At 48.1% G+C, this 20,277-nt stretch overlaps 1 protein-coding gene across 2 annotated transcripts in view; it reads left to right on the top strand.

Annotated features, from left to right (window-relative positions):
* The first annotated feature begins 11,891 nt into the window (after positions 1 to 11,891).
* The window catches only part of ADAMTS9 (ADAM metallopeptidase with thrombospondin type 1 motif 9), a 133,525-nt gene continuing 125,139 nt past the window's right edge, over positions 11,892 to 20,277 (top strand). For both annotated transcript variants that reach the window (XM_024192709.2, XM_024192708.2), the window contains exons 1-3: positions 11,892 to 12,005; positions 12,715 to 13,091; positions 15,629 to 15,791. In XM_024192709.2, the coding sequence (XP_024048477.1) occupies positions 11,900 to 12,005; positions 12,715 to 13,091; positions 15,629 to 15,791 (646 nt within the window). In that variant the 5' untranslated portion in view covers positions 11,892 to 11,899. The remainder of the gene's footprint in view (positions 12,006 to 12,714; positions 13,092 to 15,628; positions 15,792 to 20,277) is intronic.

Here is a 20,277-nt window from a genome sequence, read left to right as displayed (position 1 = left end):
TGTTCAGCGTTGAGCAGTTGGCTATTTAATCTTGGCTTCTTTTTTAAGTTACTTGCATTGCAGTTGTGCCTAGGAGCCCTGGACCTGTACCCTATGTGCTAGGCACTGTACAAACACCGAGCATGTTCTGAGGCAACCTCCTAATGGAGATGTCAGCTGATCCCAGTAACTGGCTACAACTCAATACCAACCTTCAACCTGGGTGAAGCAGCTGCCAGAGTTGTGTGTGGTTGTGGGGTGTGGCTACATAGACCAAGGTCAGCCTCCTCCAGTTGGGACTTTGGACTGCAGAGGGGACGGTGGGCTGGGAGCAGCTTCTGACAACAGGCTCTCGTTGCTGTGTTATGAAATGTTTTAGATGGAAATAATGTAGTAATTAAATACATGCTCTCTGTGCCTTAATAAGTGCAACACATGACCATATGGTTAGTTCTAAGTAACCCTTCCTCAGATGAAAGCATACCAGTTCCGCAATATAAAATAGTGCTACACGATAGCTGTTTGGGGCAGAGACTTTCTTCTGGGTTTGTACAGCATCTAGTATGATGGTCCTGGCCCACAACTGGGATTCCCAGTGCTACCGCAATCAAATAATTAATAACAACACTATATCAGCCTTGTCCAGTAAGTCAACTGATCTATTAACTTCAGAGTAGTTTACAAGAGTTACGTTGTCTTCACTCCGGCATCTTCTGGATTATTCTTTTTTAATTTTTCAAAAGCAAAGCAGGTAGACTATACAATGAAAAAGAAACTGGGAACAGCTGGATTCCAAAGCAAATCGTTGCTTCCTTGCCTTCACTTCACTGTTGCCAACTCTTGGGACTTTGTCATGAATCTCATGATGTTGAGGTGTTGTTTTTTGTTTTGGGGTGTTTTTTTTCAGTAAAGCCCCAGTTCCTGGATTAAAGTGATTGTGAGAAGCTCAGCTTTCATTGGAAAAAATAAGTCTAGACCTCACGGTTGCAGAGAAAAACTTGAAAACGTGAGCTATTGTAACGCCGATAGACCCCGGTCGACGGTGGGTGGGATCGAATCTAGGCCTTCTGGAGCTAAATGCATGAGCCTCTACTGCATGAACATAAGAATGGCCCTACTGGGTCAGACCAAAGGTCCATCTAGCCCAGTATCCTGTCTTCTGACAGTGGCCAGTGCCAGGTGCCCCAGAGGGAATGAACAGAACAGGTAATCGTCAAGTGATCCATCCCCTTTCGCTCATTCCCAGCTTCTGGCAAACAGAGGCTAGGGACACCATTCCTGCCCATCCTGGCTAATAGCCATTGATGGACCTATCCTCCATGAATCTATCAAGTTCTTTTTTGAACCCTGTTATGGTCTTGGCCTTCACAACATCCTCTGGCAAGGAGTTCCACAGGTTGACCATGCATTGTGTGAAGAAATACTTCTTTTTGTTTGTTTTAAACCTGCTGCCTATTAATTTCATTTGGTGACCCCTAGTTCTTGTGTTATGAGAAGTAGTAAACAACACTTCCTTATTCCCACTTGGCCCTTAGCTAAGGTTGTAGAGCAGACTCATTAATCTCTCTCTAAGCGGTCTTGGTGCCACTAGATGAGACAGACCCAGGAGGTGGGTGGGTTACACTATGTGCACTGTAAAAGCTCAGAAACCAAAAGTCAAATAAAATGAATCACACTTTTTTTTAAAAGAAAAATCATGATTTTTTTAAACTTGACTCATGATTTTTTCAGTGCTTAGAGTTAGCAATACTGATAAGAAGGTAAAACAGCTACAATTAATTACAGTAAAAACTTTTTTTCCAGCATGTTGGGGGAATGGGGGTGCCGGTAGATGAAAAATGCCGGTTAACTCAGAGGGAGGGAGTTTGGGAGCGGGAGGGGATGCGGGGTGTGGGGTTGGGGCACAAGAGGGGGTGCGGGCTCTGGGAGGTAGTTTGGGTGTGGGAGGGGGTGCAGGGTGCCGGATCCAGGGGCCGCGCACCTCGGGTGGCTCCCCGCAAGTGGTGACCTGTCCTGGTTGCTCCTAGGCGGAGGCGCGGCAGGTGGCTCTGAGCGCTGCCCCGAGCACTAGCTCCACAGCTCCCATTGGCTGTGAACCACAGCCAATGGGAGCTGCGTGTCCGCCTAGGAGCAGCCGGGACAGGTCGCCGCTTGTGGGGAGCCGCCTGAGGTGAGTGCCCCCGGATCTGGCACCCCTCACCCCAACCCCCGTGCTGGCCCCACGCCAACCAGACTAGAAAACGGAATTTCAATGAAGATCAGAAATGCCGGTTTATAGAGCTTTCCGATTGGCGAAGTGCCGGATAAAACAGCGTTTACTGTACTACTTTATGCAATGAATAATTCATCTGGGGAACAAACTGATTCCGAAACAGAATCCTGCAGCAAAAAGTCATGTTAGTTTTCATGTACCACTATGTAATTATAAAACTGTAGGAGGAATATCATGCTAGCCATTCTCTCTTAGGAGAAGGGGAGGAAAAACTCCTCTCTGGCCATTTAATTTTAGAAAACCTCCTGAATGCGTGTGTTTACTTGCTAGCTCTCTTTTTTAGATTAATCAGAACTGACGATACTGATAAATTTTTGCCTCCGAAGAAATAGACCATTATAAATATAAACTCCCTAGGTCCTTTTAGGCATGGCAACAGAACTGTCTTCTGTTAAATATTCTTCCAAAGCCATCTGGTACCCTATTTTCATGGCCAAGTATTTCATAACTTCATTGCTCTAAAAGAAGATTATGCTTCCAACATTTGACCCTGGTTCTCTGGGCTACTTACTCAGACAGACTGACGTGTCTCAGCAAACTCCACCTGAGACTGTGGGCTAGTGAAACGAGTCTGTGTTAGTGCTTCTCCACTGCTTTCAACCCAGACCCCAAAATGCCAGTTGGGGTTCCTTGCTGATCTCAGTCCCGCAGGCTTTGCAGGGGGGCTGCAGCCAGAAGCTATGGCTGGTTTCGGGTGGGGTGCTGTCCATTTCTACTGGGAGGTGCTGGTTCAAGCGTCAGTGCTGCAGTGCACCGGCTGCTTCCCCAGGAGCAGTGTGCGCGTATGGGGCATGAGAAGAAGGGGGGAACAGAAGCAGCTGGAGAGGGAGAGAGAAAACTTCCATTTCACCTGTGCCATTTTCCTGGTTTTGTTTTTCTTAACTGAGGCAGTCCTCCCTCACCACCCACCTGCCAGTTGCATCCTGCCGTCTGAGGAACACTGTCCTACTGCTATTGGGGATGAGGCAGGTGTCCAGCGGTAGTTCCTCATACTTAGTTTGAGGAGCAAATTTTAGGGGAATTATTGCTGCTTTCAGAGGAAGTGTGTGAACCACTGAGGTGGTACCAGCTCACTCAGTTTTGCTGTCTCACCAGAAGGCTCCACTTCCCAGGAGGTTCCAGCCACTCTCACCTCTTCCATCTTCTTCCTAGTTTAAACCCTGCTTCAAGCAAGCCTACCTCTTAGGCAAAGCACTGACATATGTGCTTAAGTCCCACTGAAGCCAACGGGATGTAAGCATATGCTTACAGTGCCTTGCTGAACAGGACTGGACTTAAGCACGTGCGTAGGTGCTTTCCTGAACCAGGGCCTTACAGAGGAAATGTACTTCACTGCCACTGCTTTGGCCACCAAGAAGATGCTCCAGGCTGGGGGTGCCACATGCTTCTGCAAGGTTGCCCCATGCCAGAAACTGGCTCTGAGACAAATGCATTCAGGCCGTGGTAGTTATGCAGTTCAGGTAGCTCTTCGGTCGGGTGGAACTCCTGTTAGAATTTTCCCCCCCAAAGTCCATTTGTGGTCCTTAGCTATTTGGCCTGCCTTTTAAACATGCAGCTTTATTGTGATAAACTCTAGAGGATGCAGCCATGCTGGAGAGAGATGGTTCTTTCAAGCCACTGCACCCGGGTAATGAAATCCAACGTGGTCTATTCGCTTGTCTAGGGGAATATTAATAAACCTTCTGTGGAGCTGTAAAATATCAACAGGAAGGCACGCCAAGGATCCGATCCAGCTGCCACTGATTTTCCAGTGGAAGCTGGATTGAGCCTAAAGCGTTTACCCTCATTTAGCCATTAGTTGTTTTCTGATAGTTTTATAATCAGTGCAGATTTAATAACGCTCTGTATATAGTACAATATGGCTAAAGATTTCCTGAAGGAAGATTTAAAAGCAATTGAGTAAAATGTGACCCTCTTCTTCAAGTCATGTATGGCATACAAAGAGGCCAATTTGTGGAAGAAGAGTTTTTTGCATGTGTACTGTATCTTGGTTTTGATTTAAAAAAAAAAGACTAGCTATTTCCATTTTATAATCGTTGGGGAAGGCCTAGTATTCAGGAAAAGCCTGAAAACGTCACTCAAATAAAAATGTGATGGTTTAATCAGATGTGCCACTGACATTGCTTTGTATGTTCAGTGCTGCATACAGATGTGGTGAGGTGTTCCAGTGGAATGATCACGAGATTGGGTTATGGCACCATTTTATTGCCTGGCCTTTGGCAAGTCAAGTGACTGACAACATTTTCCCATCTATAAGGCGACGATAATACATGTAATATCAGCCTCACAGGACGGTTGTGAGAATTAGTTTATTTGAACATTTGTTAAGAAATACTGTAAAAGTACATGGCTCTAGGGCAGTGGTTTTCAAGCTTTTTTAATTTGTGGACCCCTAAAAAAGTTTCAAGCGGAGGTTCAAACCCCTTTGGAAATCTTAGACATAGTCTGTGGACCCCACCAAGGATCTGGAGACTACATGTTGAAATCCACTGCTCTGGGGCGGAAACACTCTGTACCTGCGTCAGTTTCAGCATTCATAGGTTGTCTTCTGGGGCGGAGGTAAGGAACATCTGCTATATTTACTCTTAATTTGACAGTATTTTTTTTTTTGCAAAGGCACCTGGAATGCGTAATATCAAAAATCAAAAGAAACGTGTTCAGATTCTGCTCAATTTACAGCATGTTAAATGCACGCTATAAATTAATGCAATGTTTAGTTTGAGGTTTTAATTGCCCAAAAGTCAGGAAATGCAGCATTAAGTGTCCCACAGCAACCTTAATTCTGTCCCATTTCATGGCTGCACTAAAATAGTCTGTATGTGCTTTCCGCTCCTGAGCTCTGTAATGGAATGGCAAGATACAGCGACTAGGTCAAACTAAGTACAAACTTTCTGCAAACACAACTAAAGGAGGCATAAGCAAAATAATTAATATACTGAAAACGTACTTCAAAGCTAACCTTAAAAAGTGAGGGATGGGCCAGCACTAGACCTGCAAAATTAGGAGGGATAGCTCAGTGGTTTGAGCATTGGCCTGCTAAACCCAGGGTTGTGAGTTCAATCCTTGAGGGGGGTCATTTAGGGATCTGGGACAAAAATCTGTTTGGTGATTGGTCCTGCTTTGAGCAGGGGGTTAGACTACATGACCTCCTGAGGTCCCTTCCAACCCTGATATTCTATAAAGACTATTAGGATCATCTCACCTGACCTCCAGCAGAATTCAGGCTGGAGAACCTCACCAATTTCTGCATCAAGTTCATAACTGTTGAGCCTGCCTCTTCCACTCTCACTCCCAACTTACTAGTATCAAGCGATCCTCCAGGCTCCGTGAGATACACAAGCTTCTGCTGAGGGAAAACCTGGAGGCATTAAACACGGTGGCCCAGGTTGTTCCTGAACTTTGCCAGCGGGAGGGTGTAGGAGAAACTTCCTTTCTACTCCCTCATGTTCCAAGAAAAGCAGGGACTGCTCCCTCCCTATGCCCTGGGGTGAGGGTGGTGTAAAATAGCTCCTACTAGGAAAAGGGCAGAATCAAACTATCAGCCTATGCAGCTAGGTTGCATCATCTGCCTTTGCTCCGGGGCGGGGGGGGCTTCTGCTACCAGAGGCACAATTCTTGCTGATAAGAAGAATGGTCTAGTCAGAGGATAAGACTCTGGACTAGTGTTCAGGCGACAAGGGTTTGATACCCAGCTCCGCTACAGCCTTCCTGTGTGACCTTAGGCAAATCATTTAACCTTTCTGTGTCTCAGTTCCCCATCTGTAAAATGAGTTTAATACTTCCCAGCCTCGTACAGGTATTGAGGATAAAATCCATTAATGACTGAGCTGCTCAGATACTACAGTGATTTGAACCATCTAAGTGCCTAGATCGATCGCCCTGCTGGAGCCAGCATGGCCGCGCACCACACTGGGCACAGGTGAGTCCATTATGTGAGCGAAAGTTTGGAGAACAGTGAATTGAATGGAGAAAGCAGAAGCTGGAATGGCTCCTGCAGAGGAGTTAGACCACGAATGTAAACCCTTTAAGCAGTGCACCATCAAAAGCTTTTGCTTGGCAGAGAAATGAAGAGAAGCTTGAAAATTAAGTGCATGCCAAGAACCTGCAGGTGTTCAACTTCCTGGCCAGGTTGGAAAGGCTCAGTTGCTGTCGGATTTTAAATAAAGGCTCTGGCACAATGACTGAAAATACTCTTTGGAGGGATATCCGTTTTTGCATGGAGAAGTTACTGAATTCAGAGAAAAGAGGACACGGGGGCAATATCTTTGCTAAAACTTTGGAGGGCGGATGCAATAAGAGAGAATTTAAGATACGCTAGGAAAGAAGTATGCTGGTTAAGAGGAATGAGAGCCTTCCATTCCTGGATTTAAATCTGGTCCCAAGAGGAAGGGAAAATCTGCCTGCTGCCATTGGTTATCCTGTGGCACCGAGGATCTACCATCAAAGGAAAACATTTTACCTTGTGGAATAAGAGTTGGGCAAGCAAACTGTGGAAGCAGATAAAGGAAGACAATGCTGATACCGACAAGCAGGACAGCAAAGAACAGAGAGATTAAAGTTACTTAGGCTCACAGTCACCCCAACATAGAAAGATAAGACCCAGGAAAGATAGTGAAAATAGAGTTATAAAGCTAGAGGCAAGTTTGGTGTCCCCAAGAGTTTTCTACTTAAACCTACATTTGTTCCCTGAGATACTGTACTGTCTGTGTGTGGTGATTAAGTGCTCTTTCGCTCCATAAATCAAGCAATTACAGCTTGATTTTTTTGGCCGTATTTATGTAGGCAAAATTCCCACTGTCGCACAGGATTTTTGCTTGTGTAGGTTTGGGCCTTTAGTGATTTCTTTGGGTGTAGAGACTTTGCATGCTGTAAGTAGTAACAGATCCTCCCTGATAGGAAAGTGTTTTGCTGAGTTTGTATTTATGGCTTAGTTCCTTCAGTTGTTGCGCATCTATTCACTTATACTAAGATTTTCCTGCTGTATTTCCCAGTCCACAGCAGTAACTATTCAGAATGATGAACCATATACAACTTATTTGACATTATCCAAATGCCAATAAAAATACATTTTAAATAGGCAAATACCACACCTCCCAGAATGAGAGATGAACTTTAATGCCATTCTGCATCTGATTGTATACGGGCTTAAGCACAGAACACAGATCATCTGGGATGATTAACATGTATTGTTTGAACTTTAGTGTTAAATTATTTAGCTTTTTCCAATGACATTGAAATTTAATTCAAAATAATTTATCATCATGGGAGGCATTTCTTGCCTTGAACAGGAAGGGGACTGGAATGGATTAGAACAGCAGGAATGCAAGATTGTGATTTTTAATACCACTGCTAGAATGTGTTTTAAAATTTTGTCCCTTTGAAATTGTATCCTATAATTTCTAACCCCAAAAATATAAAAAAAAGGATTGTAAAATTCTCCAAGGGAGCAAATAATTTGCTTTAGCAATTTATGATACAATCTTGATTTTTCTCTCCTTTTTTCAGGTCCCTTATTACTCCTCTTTCCAATTTTCCTGTCTCCTGCTCAGAGTCTTCAGTAATTGGGGGCTTATTAATATCTATTTCAGGAGTGGTTGGGTGAGGTTCTTTGACCTGCGATGTGGAGGAGGTCAGAGTTGATGATCATGATTGTCCCTTCTGGCCTTAAAGTCTATGGATCTGTGTATATATGTCTTCACCTTTCCCTCTTAATTTCCAAACCCTAGATCCTACCATCTCTGCTTCTGTCACTCCTATGGGTTTCGGCTGGTTGTTTTGTAAATGATCTGCACTGGGATTTAGGAATTCTGGGTTCTATTCCCAGGTCTCTGCCATGGATGGTATGACTTGGGCCAAATCATTAAGGGCTTGTCTGCATGGTGACTTATCGCGCGGCAAGCTGGAGTGTGACTCTACAGCCGCTAGTTTGTCGTGTACTAACTGGCCATGTGGACCCTGCCAGTTCTGCAGTAGGGTTTGATGTACTATTGAAAGTAATATGGAAAGTTTAGTGCACGGTAGCAGGCTCCACGCAGCCAGTTAGTGCCCTGTAGATTCACATGCTGGCTTGCCGTGCACTGAGTTTCTGTATAGACAAACCCAGGGGGTCTCGGTGCCTCAGTTTCCCATATGTAACATGGAAATAATACTGGTTTTCTCCCACCCCTGTGTCTTGTTTATGTAGACCGTAAACTCTGAGCTAGGGACTCTCTCTTACTATGTGTTGTATAGCAGTGTTACTCAACAACCGGTCCATGGACTGGCGCCAGTCCCTGAAATCTCCCTGACAGAGTTTAGGGAGACAGCAAGCTGGTCTCTGGTATCAAAAAGGTCGAGAAACACTGTTTTATAGCACCTAGCCCAATGGGGTCTTGAGCCACGACTGTGATACAAATAATAGTGGCTACAGCCCCAATCTCTGATTAACAGAACTGTACTCAGCAGGGCACTGCTATGGGCTCTCCCCTTTTCACAAGGACATTATTTGTGTTGCTGACTGGCAGCCTGATGTCGCTCAGCACCTGCAGCCAGCCTCCCCTATTCTCTTTGTCTGGGGAGGAGGAATCGGGAGATGCTGGGAATGCGGAGTTAACTGTGGTGATCTGCACCCTGGGCTAAGCCCCCCCGTTCGCCTAGCTTAGGTGTGAGCAGACAGCTGCAAAGCCACACTCGCTGGCGCTGCACTCCCCCAGGCGTGTCGCCGACCCTAGGACTTTTCCAGGGGCGTGGCTGAGAGTTCTTTGCACTGCTCTATGATTCTTTCCCTGTGAATTGTGGGAGAAACTGTCCTTCTGGGCACATGAGGTGGGTTGCGGGGGGGAATTGTGGGGTGACAGTGGAGGACTATCAGCTCTTGAGAGACACGGTGGGGGGGAGGGAGGTAATATTTTTTACTGGTCCAATGTCTGTCGGTGAGAGACAAGCTTTCGAGCTACACCAAGCACCTCTTCTAGTTCACCAACAGAAGTTGGGCCAGTGAGAGTGATGACCTCACCCACCTTGTCTCTCTCATATCCTAGCACCAACGCTGCTATCAGCACTTGAGTAACTGCAGCCTCACGGCAACCTGGGCAGGTTTCTAGCCCAAGTGAAAGCAACACCCAGGTTTCAGCCTATAGCCCCAACTGGGCCAGCTAACCTGGGACGAAAGCACCAATAAGCTCAGGGCATTGGGTGACCAGACAGCAAGTGTGAAAAATCGGGACCGGGGTGGGGGGGGGTAATAGGAGCCTATATAAGACAAAGCCCCAAATATCAGGACTGTCCCTATAAAATCGGGACATCTGGTCAGCCTATCAGGGCAGGTGGGGGAGCCGAGGGCAATATCCGAGTGAACGCTGCAGCGAAGACATACCCTTTGTTACCTGCCCAGGTAGCACTTCCATTTGTCCCAAGCTGCTGGCCAAGAGTATTTCTCTCAGACTGACACAATACCAAGAAAATGTATTGTCATTCACAGGCATGGTGGTTTCCTGCAATGACAGGGGGAATTCAGGAAACTCACATGGTGACTGTAACAGGCTGGTAGTGTTTGCCTGACACCCCACACTTGGTTAGCAGGTGTTGCTCCTGCTGTGAAAGGGTTAAGCAGGTTTTGCTGACTCACTGATTGAGCAGACAGGGCCTGCGGAGAAACCTCAGTCTGGGACTCCAGGTAGTGCTGTTTTCAGATTCCCTTTTTGGTCATACACCAGCCCCAGGTGGGGTGACTTTTCAAGCCTTCACAAGTGCACGGTCCAGTGTGGTGACTCCGCCCACTTGCAGTGACCCACTTTTGCTAAAAGCCAGGCGAAAACACGCACAAACAGCGGGTTTGCGTCGAACGCCAAGTGGGCCCAGCAGCTTGAAGTTATTTCAGAATGGTTTGGTCTCTTTCCTATTTTGAGGGTTTATTTTAACTTGTTTGTACATGCACAATCAATTAACTGTGGGTACATCCAGATGCATGTTGTATAGGCGATTTACAGAAAGAGAAGCAAATAAGGCAAAGATGCAAGACTGAGGCAATTCAATTCGTGGAGGAACACTCCAGTTCAGCTATTCTGACAAAGGTCTGCATTCTGCTAGCCTGCTACGCCATCGACAATTAAACGAACTGCAGAAAGAGTCGCTGCCTTCTAATGCTGAACAAGGAACTTTGAGAACTACAAAGCCATTCTTTCTTAGCATCACTGTAGACTTGCCTAGAACATGTCCCCACCCCAGCTGGCCTGGGTGACAGATTTAAAGAGACATAGCATGCATATCCTTGCATGGGACAATTTGTTGGTCTTCATACTCATTATGTAAAGTCTGGTGACTTTTGCTCCAAGTTCACAGAGAGTAAAGTAGTTTAAAAGTGCTAGAGAGATCATAAGTAACTTGCTTTTCATTTGATTAGAAGCCTTGAAATCTGACAGTATCTTTCCCCTTCCTGAAAACAGGGAAAAAATTAAAGGGACCACCTCAATTTAAATATGGAGCACAATTTAAACTAGATTTTTATATAAAACTTAAGATCAATGGAAATATTTTGAATTAAAAAAAAAAAGAGGCAGTGTAATGTTTGGCACTGCCGAAATGAAACTGACTATACACAAAACTGGGCCATATCACCGATTTTAATTGTCCTAACTCTGAGAAATGCACAAGAAAACAAATAGCACCAAAAGTGGCAAGTTAATTGAATTTTTAAAGTTCTTGTACTTTCAATAAACAAAAGTAAAAAGATTAGTTAGTTTACAAGGTCTGGGTGCTGCCACATTCATTTTGCTGTTTTTATTTCTTTTAAAGAGAGAGGCTCTCATTCTCACTCCTTTGAATGCATTGAATAGTGTTTCTTTTTCAGATGAACTATTCATTCCTGGAGAAATGAACTGATCCAAGTCTATAAGAGCGGCATATATTTTCAGAAATCCAAAGTCACTAGGTGTAGAAGTACAAATAAGATTCAAGGAATCATTAGATTCTCCTGATGAGGCAGCTTTAAGTTGAGAAGGGGGGGGAAGTGCCCAACAGGGAACAAAGTACAGTGGTAGAGTTTAGTTCAGTGAGATTCTTGCTGCAGTGTTCAGCTTCTTGTAAATCTCTCTCCCTCCTCCCAGGGAAAGGAGTCCTGGCCTAGGTACTGAATCGGACAAGGTCTTTTCTCCTGGAAAACCAGAAGCAAAAGCTTCCTTGGAGGGGAAGAAAGTGACATGCTAAGAAAGCAGGGAGGAGCCCTCCTCCAGAGGCGGGCTCTGGGCATTTGCTTTGCCGGAGACCGCCCCCCTCCGGTCTCCTGAACTGGTTCCCAAGAACTCCGAGGGCACCAGCTAGAAGGGGGGGAGAGAGAGGAAAAAGCAGCCCACCAAAAGTGCAGTAGGCGCTTCCCGAGCCCCTCTCACTACACTATGCTGGTGTATCCGATACCCCGTGCGCGATTAGTCCTCGTCCTCCTGCTGCCGCTGCTCATCTTCTCTCCACTGGCAGTTGTGGTCACAGCAGAGCCCAGGGGGAACAAATCGGATGCGAGCGGTTCCCACTTTTAATAAAGTGAAGTGGGGGGGGGGGAGCGCTGAAGTTTTTCTTTTTTCCGGGGAGCAGCGGGAGCGAGGGGGGGGGGGGGGGGGGGGATTAAAAGGGGGGGGGGGGGAGGCTGCTCTCTGCTAAGGAACAGCTCACACCACCATGCAGCTTGTGTTATGGGCACTGGGACTAGGAACACTCTTTCTACAGGACGCCTTGAATGTAGCCCCCACAGCAGCGCGGAAGCAGAAGCTGCAGCCAAGACAAGGTAAGAAGATGCTTTGGGCAGCCAGAGCTCCTTCAGGGAAGTTTCCAGGTCTGTGGGCTGTTTCTTAGACCTCATTTTAACATGGGGGGGGGGTATTTCTACAACTCTGCAGTCTCCGTTTCATGGATTTCCCTGGGCTTGCCCTCAGTCATCCTTTACAAGAACTTTAAAAAGTTGTGCGCCTTTCTCAGGCTGGGAAAACACGGGGCCCCCAGGGCAGGGGGGCAGAAGCCGCTGAACATGGTCTTCATGTCCTTGAAACCTTTCTGAAGCTGCAAATCGCCTGAGGTTAGAAACCCATTTGAAGTGGAGCAAGGGTGCAGGGTCTGGGCAACTGGCAGTCCCTGGGGGGGTTATAGAAAAGCTAAGGATTCTTCTTGTCCTGCTGGAGGCAGGGATTGCCTTTTTGTGTGTACAGCGCCTAGCTCTGCAGGGGTCCTGGTCTAGATTAAAGTCTCTAGGTGCTCCTGCAAGGCAGATACAGTACCACTACTTCACCACCCGTGTCTGTTGCAGGCAACCTAGTGGTGCATTGATTTGTTTGGTAAGGATAGCTACCTCTATCCTCCCCCCCTTGCTAGATACAACTTTAGAAAGCCAGGCCTGGCTGCTTTCATCCAAGATAAGTGTGTGGGGAAAAAGCTACGCCTTGCCTGACCTGAGCGAGAGAGCGATTCTTTACCGGGCATGTGTCTGTTACTCTTTGCAGCCCAAGTGCTGGAGACACTACGCGAGTTCGAGATCGTCACCCCCACCCGTGTGAACGAATTCGGAGCCCCCTTTCCCACGCACGTACACTTCAAACGAAAGAGACGAAGTATTAACCCTGACCCGGACCCTTGGGCCACCGACTCCTCCTCCGCACACTACCGGCTTTCCGCCTTTGGGGAGCAGTTTCTGTTCAACCTCACGGCCCATTCTGGATTTATTGCGCCACGTTTCACGGTCAGCCTCCTCGGAGCCCCGGGGGTTAACCAAACCAGGTTTTACAGCGAGGAGGCCAGCGACGTACAGCACTGTTTTTATAGAGGACATGTGAATACCCAGCCCCAGCACACTGCGGTCATCAGCCTGTGTTCAGGGATGGTAAGTGACTTCCCCTCCGCCTTCTTTCTTCGCTGCCTCTGGGGATTTCCAGGTCTGCGCTTCGCAGCCAGTCTTAACTCCGTATCTCCCAGGTGTTTTATGTTTACACGAAACACCTTGCTGCGGAGTTCTTTGCCATGGGTCTCTCGCACTCCAGGATCGCCTCCTGCGGCTCGGCTCCGCAGGGAAGTTGCGGGACGGCGGATGTCCAGGAGCTCGCCGCACTCTCCCCTGCGAGCTTGAGCGAGCTTGCCAGGGGCTCGCCCCTTCCAGCAGGGTCTGGGGCTGCGGTGGCAATGGAAGTAACTGAAGGCCACAGCTGGGTCCCCGCTGCGGCATGTGAGCCGGGGCTGCCCTGTTTTCTCTGGAGGTCACCAGGGGCCGGGGCTTTTTCACACGCCGGGGTCCGGGAGCACCGAGCGGAAGCAAGAAGGTGGGGTCACCCCGGGGGCTGCTCGCCACACGAGCTGGTGCCTAGCCGCAGTTAAGGTGGAGCAAGGCACTCGGGGGCGAGGCCCCCTTTCTGTGCCCCCCCCCGCAATGCAGAGCGGGCCGCTCCAGCCCGGTTAGCTTTTCGCCCCGCAGACGCGCCGGGCTGACTTGGGGGGTTGCAAAGGTCTGGCCTGGAGCTCTGCCCTAAATAGATGGGGGGGGGCGCTCTCAACGGGGGGGGGGGGGTTAAGCCACGTCTGTCCCAACGTGGAGAGAAGGACAGGGGGTGCTAGTGCGGCACACCCCCCCCCAAACCCCGGCAGAGCTTGCACATGCTGGGGGGGGGGGTGTCTCCAAACTTCCACGTGAGGCAACCCCCCTTCAGTCCCCAGTCCTGGCAAAACGGCCACCCAGTGGGGGCGGGGGCCAGTCCTGCAAGCTCTATCTCCCCCCCCCCCCATTCAGTGGGAAAGAAGAGAAACCCCCCAGAGCAGGCAGCCGGGATCCAGCATACTCACCAGGGTGGCCGAGCTGCTGCTGGGGAGTCCCATTGCAAAGCCCCCCGCCCCCCCCCGGCGCTTTCCCGGGGGCTGCGCGCTCCCAGCAGCGTCCCCTGTTGTTGTTGTGCTGAGCCTGGGTGGGGGGGGGCTGCAAGGAAGCCCAGGAGCAGGCAATGCCCTGGCCGCAGGACTGGGCCTGGGGGTGTTTGCACCCCCCCGGCACACCTGTGAACCACTCCCCAGATTGAGATGGGGGAGGGGAGGATTCAATTCCCCTGACCCCCCACCCCACCGGTCAAGCGTGCCGCCTTAAGAGCTCTCCCTCCCTTCCCGGGGACGACCTTAAGGAGGTGCGAGGCACTTTGCCAGCCCCAAGCCAGGTCTGCTGGGGATTTAAGGAGGCCGGAGGAAATGTCAAGACGCCTTCTCCATCCTCCCAGCTCCAGCTCGGTGGGGGTGGGGGGAGGGGGGAAGGAGACAACACAAACAGTTGTGCAGGAAGCTTGCGGGGGGCTGGGGGGAGGAGGGCTTGTCTGGCTGCTTTCCCCTGAGCTGAGGCTCCTTCCCTGGGAGCTGGGCTTAGCCATGAGTATGGAGCCTTTCCAAGGATGATCCTGATCCATCCTTGCTGGGGGGGGGGACCTGTGGGAGACTGGCCAGAGCGCCTGGGCACTTTGCGGATACCTTCCATCTCCTGGGCAGCCTCCACCAACAGACTTCCTGGTTAAAGGGGTTCCCCAGGGAGAACCGGGTGCAGCTGCTGCCTGCCCCGTTTCGGCCCCAGCCAGGCTGCTGCTAGCACACCTGGCCCTAGAGATGCAGGTGGATCTTTGCACGAGGCCAGGGCGCGTGTGCCTTGGGGTGGTGCAGCTGATGCTCAGAACTGGGATCGTGCTCGAGTACCTGCATCTTGGCAGGAGGTCAGACTAGCCGACCCTCGTGGTCCCTTCTAGCCTTGTGGTTCTATGGTTCTACCTTTTTGTCTTATGACATACATTTGCCTGGGAGTGGCGTTTTTTCCCCATGGCCTGCTCCGCAGTCATGTGGGCTAGAAGCTTTGATAGTCTCTCCTAGGCAGTAGCTTCACCAGGTGAGTTTCTTTCCCGGATCAAGCCACTCGATACCATGCTCAGCTTGTCTCCGCTCAGAGTTGCTCTTGGCATATCTTATGTATGAGAAACAGAGAGGGCAGAACATAATAGGGCCCAACTCTGTCCTAAGATGCACTCCAACATCTCCGATTGAGATCAGGAGTAATTTTGCAAACATATCCAAAGGAAGAACTGGGTCTAATATGTGTCCTCTCTTCACACAGGGCTGAATTTTACTCCTGGTGAGTAGTAACTTACACCATGAATAATCTCCCTGGTTTTAATGGGAGCAAAGTCTACAGAGTAAAATGCTACTCAACGTAGCAGAATTGGGCCCATAGCTTTCAGCCACCGCAGATGTAGGGGTTGCTTGCCAAACTGAACATTGTAAGGAAGTGTAAATGCCCTAGAAACTTCTGCATGTTCCCATGTCCATTTTATACGGTAATTATGTAGGCCTAGTCTCTTGCATGTTCCAACTGGAAGCTGACTACCTGTCTCTCTCCACTCTCAGCTAGGCACATTCAGGTCTCACGATGGGGACTATTTTGTAGAGCCGCTGCTATCCCCTGATGACCAAGAGTATGAAGAAGAGCACAATAAGCCACATGTGGTCTACAGACACGGTGCACCTCAAAAAGACTCACCAAGGGAAAGGCACACTTGTGATACTTCAGGTATTCGTTTGACTATTCCCCATACAGTCACTTCCATGATGCTGCATTGCTGAATTATAAACCATTTACCGTGATATGGGAGGGGACATTGGCACTGTTTGGGCTAGAAGTAATTGTGGACGTGCGGTGAAGGGGCAATTGTGAACGTCTAGGTGTGGTGCTCTTTGCTTTGGGGATAGTCTGTTGCTATTGTTCAGGTGAGGTACATCTTGTCTTTGACTTCTAACTTAAGAAGGTCAACTGGAGGCCAAATTCTACCACTTCCATCGCCACCATTGATCCCAATCATGCCTACCGTGAGGTAAAGTAGTCATCTCTGAGCTCTTGTGGCTTAAATGGCTTCTGTGTCTGTACCACCTTACTTCTCTTCCCTCCTAACCATAAGTCCTAAAATACACAATTTTTCCTACACTTCAGCTGAAACTCACTTGTGCCTTCAACTTCCGTCATCTTGCTTGCTTTAATTCCTTCCATCGTGGTCTTTCTAAGCCCGATCTCTCCTTACCTGAATTGGTCCAAAATGCAATGACTTGTCTCTTCTCCCAACCATTCCTCTTCCTTGCCAGAGGTTACTTAATGCTCTCACTGATTAATTTACTTCTTGGGTCTCCTGTTTTCTCCCCGTGTTCGGGCACCACTCCTTAGTGTACTAAACCTACAGATGCCTCTTGTGTGGTATATTGCAACTTAAACACTATGGGCATGAATCTGCCAACCTTACTCAGACTGAGTGGTATGGTTACTCTTCAAGTAGGTGGGATTACTCATGGAGTAAAGGTATGATTTGATGTGAGTAAGAGCAGCAGAATATGGCCGCTTGTATGCATTAGCGAGTACACAGTGAGAATCTCCTTTGGACTATTATGTGATGCAGTTGTATTGTATTAGTGCTATACAGAATTTACATTGTATCTTACACTTGTGGCTCATTGTGGGAGGGAGGATATAGGCAGTGGTTTTGCCATTCAAATGTAAGTCTACATAGTTAGAGCTGGTATGGTGACAGAGTGATTCAAGGAGATGTCCCAAGGCACTGATCAAAGACCAAGGTAGATTTCATGGTAATGGAAGCATGGTGGTACACACACGTGTACACACATTTGGGGGAATAATGGTACATCTCACAAGGCTTTTATTGTTTGTTCTTCCAAGGGTTGCTGCTGGACTATGCCACTCTGGTTTCTCTCTTCCAGCTGTTTCTGCTCCCTTCTTTGAGATCAGATGCAGGAGACTCAGAACAGTTGGAAAGAAACACGGAATCTGGCACAATTCACCAGTAACCCCTGGAAGAATGGACCAGCAGATCTTGGAACCCCTTGAATCAAAGGTAGATGGAAAGGCCCTGAATACAAGGCCCTTTCCCTTTGTGGAGTGATCGCATATCATTCAACCTTGTGCCGCGTCTAATAGTTTCAGGTCAGGTGTTCGTGCTCCACTAGCTTTTGCAAGAAATCAACCCGCTGTATTATTCTGCTTAATTACCCAGGTCTTTTTCTGTCCTCTGCTAATCTGCTGTGCTTCCCCTTTTCCTTTGCTGCTTGTTCTTTATTGCTCCACACAGTGTGGAAAAAGAGAAGCCCCAATAAGTTAAAGCTCTGTCCAAATAATAAGATTCAAAGGACCCAAAATAGGCAGCATGGTTCTGCCCTTCCCCCATTTCTGGTTCAACAATTTTAAGGGAATCTTGTGCTGGTGACAGGTGCTGTGTTGTTAACTGTGGACATTGAAATAGCAGAATAAGCACAGCATGGTCAGTGGCCATATGCACTTCCCTCCACTGGCTCACCAATATTCTTCCGCCTTCACCAGGCCCTAGAGGCAAGAGAGAAGCTCAGATGACTTCAGGGAAAAAGTGAAGCCCAGCAACATTTTCTCAAGTTTATCTTTAGGAGTCAGTTTGGAGTCACCTTTGGGCAAACTGCCGTGTTCACATAAGCCAGGGGAAAAGGAAATGATCTCATTAGAATTTATGAGCTCAGTTGCATTGTACCTGGGATCTGTAGATGAGATTAAACTTATACTGTTGCTGCAGCCAACATGTGAAAAGTCCATTTGTACTGCAAGTTAATGGGGAAAACGGAAATCCGCCAAAAGCGGAAATTCAACCCCAGAAAAGACTTAAACCCCAAACCTGCAATGAGCTTTACATGGGCAGACCCCTTTGCAAGACTGTGGCTTTATTAAATCTCTCTCTCTCAGAGGCTGCTGTGCACAGAAACGATTTCTACACAACATAATGTTTTCCAAGTATGTTCTTACCATAATGAAGTAGTTGTAGACATCCTACAGTGTCTAAGAAAAGCTTTTCCCCTGAGCTATGATTGATGGATAAAGTAGGGTCTTTCCTTTCCAGTGATCTCCAGGAAGCATTTATCATTACTATTATTCGTTTTCAGTTGATCAGGTCAGCTAGGGAATGCAGGCATATGTGTCTTTTTGGTTCTGCTAAATTTTAATTAGCCGTTTCTTATAGCTGCTTTTTAGGGTATGTCTTCACTACCCGCCGTATCGACGGGTAGCAATCGATCTATCGGAGATCAATATATTGCGTCTCGTTAAGACGCGATATATCGATCCCCGAACGCGCTCACCGTCGACTCCGGAACTCCACCAGAGCGAGTGGCGATAGCGCAGTCGACGGGGGAGCCGCGGCCGTCGATCCCGCGCCGTCTGGACCCCAGGTAATTCGATCCAAGATATTTCAACTTCAGTTGCGTATCTTGGATCAATCCCCCCTCCCCCCCCCAGTGTAGACCAGCCCTTAGATAAATGCAGTATGGGCTCTCCTGACCACATGACCTAGCTCTTCTGCCATACAGGTTAATGGACTAATGATGTGTGTTATAATAAACTATCGCCAAGGCTTTGCTGTTGTTCAGTATAGCAGGCTATTGTAGTTATGCTGAGGTCCTGGGTTATGAGGCTGTTAATAGCGGCTTCTCCTTGTTCTTTCACTGTTGGCCTGTCCCATATCCTTCTCTCTGTGTCTTGCTTCCCGCCAGAGTAGTTTGGGAGTTAAGAGGCGGCCTTTGTACCCTCACTAACCCTTCCCTTCCTTTGGCCATCACAATAGAGTCCCAGAGTTTAAGCTGATCTAGTCTGACCCTCCTGGGTGTCACAGGCCACCAACAGCTCCCAGCCCATGCATGCTAAACCCCAAAGCCAGAATGAGAGCAAAGTATCACAGCCCTCAGGAGACTAGACTTTTCTGTGCCAGAGAATAGGAGGCACCAGTGTCCAGCGCACCCACAATATCAGGGAAATGATTAAATGAGATCTGGCAAGTGACCGCACCAACATGCTGCAGGGGAAGGTGAAAAAACCCCAAAGTCACTGCCAAGCCTACCTGGGGGCAAATGCCTCCTTGACCCACATTTGTTGATCAATTAGGCCCTGAGCATATGAGCAAGGGCTAACCAGCCAAGCCCCTGAGAGAGAGAACGCTCGGTGCCAGCTCAGAGCCCGTCCCACCCAATATGTCATCTCCAGCTGTGGCCATTCCTGATGCTTCAGAGGAAAGAGATAAAAATCTTCCAAGCGTACGCTGGGGAAAACATCCCTTCCTGACCCCTGCAGGTGGCTGGCTGAAACCCTGAAGCATGAGCTTTAGGAGCATAAGACATAAACTGCAAGTGAGCCCCGGGGCTGCCTCCTACCATCACAAGCAACCCTTTCATACAGTTGCACTCCTAAATTTTGTCCAGCTCTCTCTTAAATCTAATTAAGTTGGTTGCCCCCACAACTCCTATTGGGAGGCTGGTCCAGAACCTCGCTCCTCTGATGGTTAGAAACCTTCTTCTGATTTCCAGCCTGAATTTGTTCATGGCCCATTTATATCCATTTTTTCTTGTGCCAAGCTGTCCTTTAGCTTAAGTAGCCCTTCATCCTCCCTGGTATTTACCCTCTCCCCATCCCTCCCCATGTATTTATAGAGAGCAATCCTATCTCTCTGATTTCTTTTTGCTAAACAAGCCAAGTTCTTCCACTTTCCTCTCCTAAGATGAGGCCCTCCATTCCCCTGATCATTCTACAGGCTCTTCGCTGCACCTGTTCTAGTTTAAATTCATCTTTCTTGAACATGGGGTGACCTGCTGAGGTGATTCTTCCCCTGATTTATACCCACGCAGGCTCTGGTACAGTAACTAACTAACTAGACTTGCTTGAACAGCATTTAAAAAATGAAGACTGGCCAGGGTGGATGTGAAATACCACTAGGGGGTACTACTTAGACAAGCTGCCCACGGCAGCCCTGCTCTCTCTCCTTGCTTCACACCAGCAGAGCATCCCCATAAAACTTCCCCCTAGGTATTACAACTGCCACTGGATTTTTAAGCAGTCCCAATTAATGAGGTGGAGATTGAGAGCTTTAAAAAATGTAATTTTAATCCAGAAGGGAGACTGCTCAGTGAAGGCCGAGAGCTGAGCTTTCTGAGCTCAGTGGAGGGAGGGTCTGCCGCTGCTGTCGAAAGGAAGGAGAATCTGTATT

Source organism: Terrapene carolina, unplaced genomic scaffold (assembly GCF_002925995.2).
Source record: "Terrapene carolina triunguis isolate 2854851 unplaced genomic scaffold, T_m_triunguis-2.0 Scaffold89, whole genome shotgun sequence".
Taxonomy (NCBI): Eukaryota; Metazoa; Chordata; order Testudines; family Emydidae; genus Terrapene; species Terrapene triunguis.
Note: the sequence above shows the minus strand (reverse complement) of the source record. Positions and strands in the feature narration are given on the sequence as shown.